The sequence below is a fragment of the Mus caroli genome, chromosome 9, assembly GCF_900094665.2.
Source record: "Mus caroli chromosome 9, CAROLI_EIJ_v1.1, whole genome shotgun sequence".
NCBI lineage: Eukaryota > Metazoa > Chordata > Mammalia > Rodentia > Muridae > Mus > Mus caroli.
The window spans coordinates 41328130-41336969 of NC_034578.1; the positions used below are offsets into that span (position 1 = coordinate 41328130).

At 50.2% G+C, this 8840-nt stretch overlaps 1 protein-coding gene across 1 annotated transcript; it reads right to left on the reverse strand.

The window, feature by feature from the left end:
* Positions 1–2265: 2265 nt before the first annotated feature.
* On the reverse strand, positions 2266–4317 carry Upk2 (uroplakin 2). The gene is made up of 5 exons (XM_021173125.1): positions 4187–4317; positions 3640–3771; positions 3373–3511; positions 3061–3131; positions 2266–2661 (listed from the first exon to the last, which is right to left on the reverse strand). Exons 1-5 carry the CDS (start codon positions 4260–4262, stop codon positions 2525–2527), a joined length of 555 nt encoding a protein of 184 aa, XP_021028784.1. The 5' UTR covers positions 4263–4317; the 3' UTR covers positions 2266–2524.
* Between the last annotated feature and the right edge of the window lie 4523 nt (positions 4318–8840).

Below are 8840 nucleotides of genomic sequence, written 5' to 3' on the forward strand. Positions count from 1 at the left end.
GTACAGGGGATCGCCAGGGCCAAGAAGTGGGAGTGTGGGGGGACAGGAGTGGGAGGATTTGGGGGACTTTTGGGGTTGCATTGGAGATGTAAATGAAGAAAATACCTAATTTTAAAAAAATATTTATTTATTTTCATTTTATGTACCTGGGTGTTTTGCTTGTATCTATCTACCTGGGCACTTGTGTGCTTGCAGTACCAGCAGATACCAGAAGAGGGCATCATATTCCCTGGAACTGGAGTAATGGATGGTTATGAGCCCCGTGTAGGTGCTAGGAATTGATTGAACCAGGTCTCTAGAAGAGCAGTCAGTAATCTTTTTTTTTTTCTTTTCTTTTGAGACAGGGTTTCTCTGTGTAGCCCTGGAACTCACTTTGTAGACCAGGCTGGCCTCGAACTCAGATATCTGCCTGCCTCTGCCTCCCGAGTGCTGGGATTAAAGGCGTGCGCCACCACCCCCGGCAACAGCAGTCAGTAATCTTAACCACTGACCAACCCTCCAGTCTGTGTGTGTGTGTGTGTGTGTGTGTGTGTGTGTGTATGCGTGATGGTTGAAGCTTTCATGCCACAGCGCATGTGTGGAGGAGGTCTGAGGACATCTTTGTGGGTTCAGTTTTCTCCTTGCAACTCGAGTCCTTCGGCTAGCCTGGCAGGAGCCTTACCTGTTGAGCTATCTCACTTCCCTTTGTATTTGTTTTGTTTTTGAGATAGGGTCTCTTGGACTCAGCCATTAAAGGCTAGGTTCACAACCAAAAAATATAAGAGATATAGGGTCTTTCTCTGTAGCCCAGGCTGTTCTGGATCTCACTATATAGCCTAGGGTGGCCTTGAACTTGGGCAACCATCCTCAACCTCCCAAGAGTTGAAATCAACAAATATTTACTGAGTACCTACTGTGTCATCAGCACTATAGAACCAGCTGTCGTAGATCAACAATCACGACAAGATCTTTGTCTCAAGATCAAAGTATCTGGTCTCAGGGAACTTGCGGTCTGGAGGAGGGGCCAGCGGAGTCATCACACACACAGTTGTGAGCCTGTGTGTGTACCACTGTGGGGCAGGATAGGAATTAGAGGGTGGAGGAAGGGGTTGATGAAGGTTAGACACTTCCCCGGGGAAGGGGCAGTGAGCTATGAAAACAGGAGAATCACAAGGGCAGTCTAGGCACACGGAATCCTCTGTGCAAAGGCCCTGTGGCAAGAAAGAAAAGAGGCTCCTGAGGCATGCTGGGAAAAGCTGAGGGGAAGCTGTGTATTTCAGCTCTGACCCTAAGATCACCTTACACATTTGGGGTGTTCACCCTATAAGCAAAGTAAAGATCACGGCTTCCCATCAGGAATACATCGTGGGGAGGACAAAAACAAAGGAGGTAGGCCAAGGAGATGTCTCAGTGGCCTACCTCAGTGGTTAACTGTGTATGGTGAAACCCCGAAACCCGCATCTGATCCTTGGGACCCACGTGGAAGGAGTGAATGGACTCCCCAAAGTTGTCCTCAATGTATCCAACATACTATATACACATGCACACTCGAAAGATAAAACCGTTAGTCGGGTGATGCAGAGCCAGGTGGACCTCTGTGAGTTCGAGGTCAGCCTAGTCTACAAAGAGCTCTAGGACAGCTAAAGCTATACAGAGAAACCCTGCCTCAAAAACAAAAACAAAAAACAAAAACAGGGGCTGGGGATTTAGGTCAGTGGTAGAGCACTTGCCTAGCAAGCGCAAGGCCCTGGGTTCGGTCCTCAGCTCTGGAAACAAACAAACACCAAGCAAATAAATAAATAAAACTTTTATAGAACAAAACTAAATTTTAAAAATGGACGAGGGTGACATTCCTGCCTGTTTACCACAGTTGTGCCCCCCCCCCTTCCAGGGAGCTTCAGTCCACCTCGGCTCTAGGGTCTAGCACCATTTAGCATGTTCTTCACCCAGGCTCCAGGGCCTGCCCTGTTTGTGTTTTCTCTAGTTCTTCCCTAGCTCTGTCAGCTTCCCAGTCACCCTCACATGGTGATCCAGCTTCTACCCCCTGCCCAACTCAGAGTCCTGCTTGGGTCATCTACTGAGTGCAGGATGCAAAACCCAAGCCCTAGGTCTGGGGCTTGGAGGGCTTTCATTATCTCTGCCTCTTCCTGCCTCCCTCCTGGGAAAAGTCACCCTTGGGGTCTGGGGATAGAGAGAATGACATGCACGTGACATTGACACTGGTACTTTAGATATGTGCGTAAGGGGACCAGCTAAAGGGGTGACTCACATAGACCTGGTCGGAGATGAGACATACGACGTGGGTCAGCCTTTATTATGAGAATTAAGTACAGTTAAGAGATAAATCAGTATTGGCAGGATTGCAGTGGGGCTGGCAGGGAGTGCTGCAAGGTGAGACAGGGAGCAGGGAGGGGGACACTGTCAGGAGTGGACTCGAGGAGGGGGCGGGGAGAGGGAAGAGAAGCCACTGAGAAGTCAGTGACTACAGCCTGGCAGGAGGCAGGCTGGACTTCTTGGAGGAGCCTGGGATGCAGGAGAGCCCTTCTCATTTGCGGGTACCCAGTGCCAGGGCAACAATAAGACCCACGACCAACAGGAACATGGCCACAGACAGCAGCACTGTGATGACCACCATCCCTCCTGTTCGGGCCATTCCTAACCCAATAGACTCCATGTTTTTTCCTGTCAGAAGAAGATGGGGGAACCTTTGTGAGTTGAAGGGGTTCCTAGGTAGCTCCCATGGTTCACAGCTTAGCCCAGCCATCCAAGTAGCCACAGCTACAGTTCAATTGGTCATCCAGCCAACCAGTCAAGCAAACATAGACCTCCCTCACAGCAACACTTAGGAGCCACCAAGGAGATCTAACAGGACATCATCCCTCTGCACAAGGAACCTCTAGTGCAGCAGATGAATGAACAGGACAGGAGGTGGCCATACCAAATACTGGGGGGTTGTGGGGGGAGGGGGGAAGAGCGACTGAGCGCTCGGAAAACGGTTTAGCTAATTTGTTCTAGTAGAATAAAATCGGAGCTTAGGGAAGTGTGTAGAACTGAGGTGTGAGAGACAGGCATTTTACTTACGAGGTAGCGTGGACATCGGAGTCTCTGGACTGGACTCCGTGGACGTCCCCTTCTGTACTCGGTAGGATATGCTTTAGAGGCAGGAGTTGAGAGAAAGCAGAGATCGTACATATCTGGCACTCGGGAGGAGGGGTTCCAGCCTCCACCTTCTAGCTATGTGTCCCATCTGGGCCCTCCTGGGGTCGAGGTTCACATTTCCTACCCTTTAGCTGTGCCCTCTCTAACCCATGCTTCCCGGCAGTTCCCCACCCTCACCGGACCTCCGCTTCCCTTTTTTGTGTCCCACCTCCACAGGTGTCCATCGGTACCTACTAGTATTTGGTTCCTGGTGTTAGGTTTGTCACCTGATATGCGCTGAGCCTTGTGACGGTGTAGCCAGACCCACTGTCCACCACGCTCACAAGCTCCCTGCGCCCGCGACATGGAGGCACCACAAAGTCCGACTTAACCACTTTGGGGAAATAGGAGTGAAAGGCAAGATCAGATTTCTAGCAGTCCACTCTTGTAGAACGGGCAGCTCTTGGGTATCGTTAAGAGGGGTTACGACAAGTAGAATAAATGGGTACAAGGGAGGCCTACCTTTGCTGTCGTTGGCTCTCCGGACCATCAGTGTGGCATTACCTCCGGTGAGGTGACATGGGGGCAAGGCAATTAACAGGCTTTCTGTTAGCGCCGGAGACAGCAGACCAGAGAGGCTTGAGATGTTGAAGTCTGTTAGGGAGCCGAGAGGGAACTCAGGAGTTAGCCCCCTCTTAACTCAGAGCTGGCGGGGTGGGTGGGTGGTCATTGCTAAGGGTGCAGAGACAGAAGAGGAGCGTGTGGATCTGACCACCAGATGGCAGGCTTGAGCTGCAGATGGTGGGTACGCCGTGCTGTTTGGGAGCCAGACTAGACCATGGCACCCAGTCAGTCCCCAGTCTCGTTCAACTCACACTAACCTTGGACACTTACCCAAATTTGACTCCTGGATCTGGAAGAAGCCCAGGAATTTGTCACCTGATCCCTACCACTAGTAACTCTCAACCCCAACCAGCTAGACCAACATTCTGTCCTTGAGAGCCCTGGGGAGACAATGCTCCCTGTCTAGCGCTCTGAAACCCTCCTCGTTCCCACCAGCAATAGAGACCTGCAGTCCCTGGGGCCAGGACAGCCAGCAGAATCAGGATCAGGGGCAAGGTCTGGACAGGCAGTGTGGATGCCATACTGCGCTGGGAACTGGATCCTGGAACAGGTGCTGACAGGCTGGGGCTTCCTGGGGCCAATGAGGCCCTGCCCCTGGGTAGCTGATTTTGTCTCAGAGTGGGAGGGGCTGCTGGGAATCCAGTCCAACTTGCCCCTTGGGCACCGTAGCCTCAGGGAGGGCCCCCAGACAGGTTTTTCAGGCTGGGGAGCTGGCCCTGGGGCCTAAAGGGGGATGCTCTGGCTGGGTCCTGGCAGCTTAGTTAGCTGCAGTGGAGTATGGCTCTTTCTGGAACTCCCGAGTCTGAAGCACAGAGTTCCTCTGTCTGAGTGTCTGCGTCCTGGACTGTAGAGGGTGCTGTCTTCAAGGAGGTAGGAGTTTTCCTAGGAGAGCCATGAGTTCTAAAATTGCCCTGATGTGTAGGTGTAGGAAAAGCCCCAAGGGTTGAAAGGGCTTTGGCTAGTAAGGATGGGAGAGGAGGAGGTTGGTTAGGAAGGGTGGGGATAGCAGAGCCTGAGATCCAATTCTGGTATTTAACTGAGGCCTAAGAAACTGCGACTCTGGGAGAAGCGGAGGGTATCAGTGTGAGCCTTCAGATTTCTCCAGAAGGTAGAGACAAGGGAAGTTAGTGAAGGCTTCCAGGTAAACGCCCATCCAGTCCAGCAAGGCTAGTGGGCGGTGGAGTAGATACAAACAGATTTGGACAGCAAGCGTTTGTGCAACTGGTAGAGAATAAAGCAGGAAAACCTTAGGAAACAAGACCAGGGGCTGGGCGGTGGTAGCAAATGCCTTTAATCCCAGCACTTGGGAGGTAGGTAGATTTCTGAGTTCGAGGCCAGCCTGGTCTACAGAGTGAGTTCCAGGACAGCTAGGACTACACAGAGAAACCTTATGTTAAAAAAAAAAAAAAAAGCAAAAACAAAAACAAAGCAAAAAGTAGCAACAACAAAACCCCTCAAGACAAAACAATCCTGTAACCACGAGCAGAGAACGGGGAGGGCTGGGGTGTGGCTCAGCGGTGGACTGCGTGCAGGAGGCTCTGGGGTTCGATGCCTGGGACAACAGTTGGGGAAGAAACACCATCAGCAGCCACAGCTCCTCTGGTTCTCTCCTGCCCCAGGCTAACTGGGAGAATTGATGGAGGTTCTCCAGCCATGGATGAGTGACATGGACCCACTCAGTCACCCCTCCTCTAGACGCTGGCCAGGGGCTCTGCATGCCCTCCTGAAAGGCACTGCTTTTTATAGATGCAGAACTTGAGACTCAGGTTGTCACTGCAAAGTGGCTGCAGGGTGTCTCAGCTAGGATAGGGCCTGAGCACAGACCATCAGGGTCTGCTCCAGGAACCACCCATTTTCCCCAACCCCAGAGAAAGGTCCTAGTGGAAAAGTGGGGGCCACTGAAGGGCTGATGGGGTTCTGTCCTTTCCCCCATGCTGGGTGGACTTAAAGTCTGCGATGTGTGTAGGGGGTAGAAGACGACAGAACCTGGGGGCTCTGGCTGGGAGCAGGAGGAACTCTCCCCAGAGTATCTCCAAATTTACTGCGCAATGGACGATCAGGAAACTGGCTCAGACGTAGCTTCTGATTCAGTGGGTCTGAGGTAAAACCCGAAACTTAATTTCTTTAAAAAATTTAAAGTTGCATTTATTTTATATGCGTGCCCATATGTGTGCCACGGTGTGTATGTGGAGGTCAGAGGACAAGTTGTGGGCATTGGCTCTCTCCTTTTCATAATGTGGCTTCTGGGGACCAAAATGTCAGGCGTGGTGGCAAGAGCTTTACCTGTTGAGCCATCTCATGGTTTCCTAAAACTTCCTAAGATTCTTACAGGTAATGCAGAGACACAGACTCACATTTGGAGTTAGCAGAGCTGTATTGGTGTAAACACTCATACACAGACACACACAGACACACACACACATACTCATACACACACATACACACACACATACACATGCACTCTCACATTCACATACTCATACACACACACAGACACACACACACATACTCATACATACACAGACACACTCATACATATGCACACACATACTCATACACACACACACACTCATACACACACACACACTCATCCATACACACACACACACTCATACACACACACACTCATACACACACACACACACACACATGCAAATGCAAAGTGGGACAGAGGTTTTTCTCAGGCTGCCAGGCCAGGCTGCCTTTGGGTGGAGAACTGGAACTGATTTCTGTTTTTCCAGCTCCTTGGCTTTTGTCCCCTTTAGATGAGATCTCCTCCTCTCTTTACACACAGGAAGATCACACATGAGGGAGAACTGGCGGTGGGGAAGAGGGCTACATGGTAGGGTGTCAGGGTCAGGAGATCTTCCTGGCAAGTCTCAAACCTGAACATAGCACAGTGTTTACGTGAGGATTTAGGAGCTGTCTCTTCCCATTTGGGCTAAGGAGGAATCAGGAAGAGGATTGGTCTACTGCGGAGCAGACCATATAGGTCCACTCCGAAGCCCCATTTGAAATTAGAAGTGAGACAGTGTGGGATAGGAAAGAGCAGATCTCTGATCACATTTTTAAAGGGATATGAGGGTCCTGTGCCTTTAAGCCTTCCCATCTCCCTCCAATCCCCCCCTCACCTTCCCCACCCTAACCCTCCCCAGGTTTCTGGAGGAGCAGAGTTGTCTTCTCCCTGCCCTGCCGAGCTGCTCACTGGCTGCTCTAGAGGCTGTGCTTTGCGGTCTCCATGGAAACCATTAGTTGCTAAGCAACTGGAGCATCATCTGTGCTGAGCTCTCGCATCTAATTATCCCATCACAGTGGCTGAGAAGGGTTTGGGGAGCTGAGAGGAGGGGGAGGCCCGGCACAGGAGCAAGAGGATAACTCTTTGAGCAGAGCGGCTTCACTGACAGTGTTGAGATCATTTAAAGCCACAGCACCCAGTTCCTCTGGAGGGTTTCCCAATGGCCAAGAAGGGAACTAGGGCCAATGTCTGGAGTCTCTCCCTCAAACCCTGTCTTCTCTGCTGTCCTCTCCTTGATTGATTCTTGAGTCTTAACTCCCTCAAGTTCCCTCTCCTTCCTCCTTACACATATGTTCCTCAAGCCAACAGACATTTACTGAGTACCAGGGTCGCCCCTGGAATAAAGAAGGCAACAAAGCTGTAAAAGTAGGGTAAGCTCTTGCCCCCGAAGTTCTTCACTTTCCTCTTCTGCTCAGTCAGCTCTCAAAGCGGACCTCCTCTTCCGGGACTGCAGTCCTTTTGTCCCCTTCTTGAACCACAGTAGTTCTGCAGCCTGAAGAATTGTGATCAGAACCCAGATATGCCTGATCTGTCCACAGTCTGACCTCACTAGGCCACCCCTCTGCCTCCCGTCATCTAGAATAATATGCATGCCTGTCTCCTGGGGCATGTCAGACACTGATGGTGGCCGTTGTACTCATAGTGGTGAGTGTCGGCTTGTAACTTTGAGTGGGCCACTTTGAACCTCTTTTTTTTTTTTCAACTTGAAAATGAGAAGGTTCGTTTCTCTCAAACTCAGGTCTAGCAAGGTATGATTTAGGGCAAGGATGCAGAAAGAGGGCTGAGATCCACGACCTGGGAGCACAGTGGATGCCCTGAGGGCTTGGGCCTGGAGACCAGAGGTGATGCTCAGCTGGTTTGTTGGAAATGGTGAGGACCATTCATTCCTTAGAGATCTGAGGCTGACAGGTTCTGTGGCTAAAGGAAAAAAAAATCAATTATTCTGGCTTGGCAGAGACCTGAGTACTTTTTTTTTCTTTTTTTCTTTTTTCTTTTTTTTTTTTGCCAAAATAACCATTTACACCAAACTGTTCAGCTTTTGACCTTGGCTAAGCTTTCTCCCTTGTTTCTTTAAATTGTAGTTCCCACTTCAAGTGGATTTTTTTTTTTTTTTGAGACAGGGTTTCTCTGTATAGCCCTGGCTGTTCTAGAATTCACTTTGTAGACCAGACTGACCTCAAACTCAAAAATCCACCTGCCCCTGCCTCCCGAGTGCTGGGATTAAAGGCGTGCNCCACCACGCCTGGCTCAAGTGGATTTTTTTTTTAATTTACTTATTTGATGTTATGAGTGTTTTGCCTGCATGGATGTATGTATGTGCACCACATCTGGGCTGGTGCCCTTGGAAGTCAGGCCATCAGATCCCAGGGACCTGGGGTTAGAGATGTTTGTGAGCTGTCAAGTAGGTGCTGGGAACTGAACCCGGAGCCTCTGTAAAAACAACAAGTACTTTAAACTGTAGAGCTCTCTCTCTCTCTCCAGCCACCATGGTTTCCATTTCTAGAGAAATGAAATAAAACCCATCTCATGGGAATATGGTGGCTGTCAGCCCATCTAATTTACTTAAGGGTGCCCAGGAAAGCATCTGGTTCAATAAATACTGATTTAAGTAATCCATCTTGCTCCCCCTTCCCCCCTCTTTTAAGATTATTTATTTTTTTGCATGTGAGTATGTGAGTACACCACCATTGTCTTCAGACACACCAGAAGAGGGCATCAGATCCCATTACAGATGGTTGTGAGCCACCATGTGGTTGCTGGGAATTGAACTCAGGACCTCTGGAAGAGCAGCCAGTGCTCTTAA

Excerpts from the sequence above, each read along its gene's own strand:
- Upk2 (XM_021173125.1), bottom strand. The coding sequence starts at position 4,262 with ATGGCATCCACACTGCCTGTCCAGACCTTGCCCCTGATCCTGATTCTG. Across the intron at positions 3,772-4,186 it reads CCTGGCCCCAGGGACTGCAG|ACTTCAACATCTCAAGCCTC; the intron begins GTCTCTATTGCT and ends GCTCCCTAACAG. Across the intron at positions 3,132-3,372 it reads ACACCAGGAACCAAATACTA|CATATCCTACCGAGTACAGA; the intron begins GTAGGTACCGAT and ends CTGCCTCTAAAG.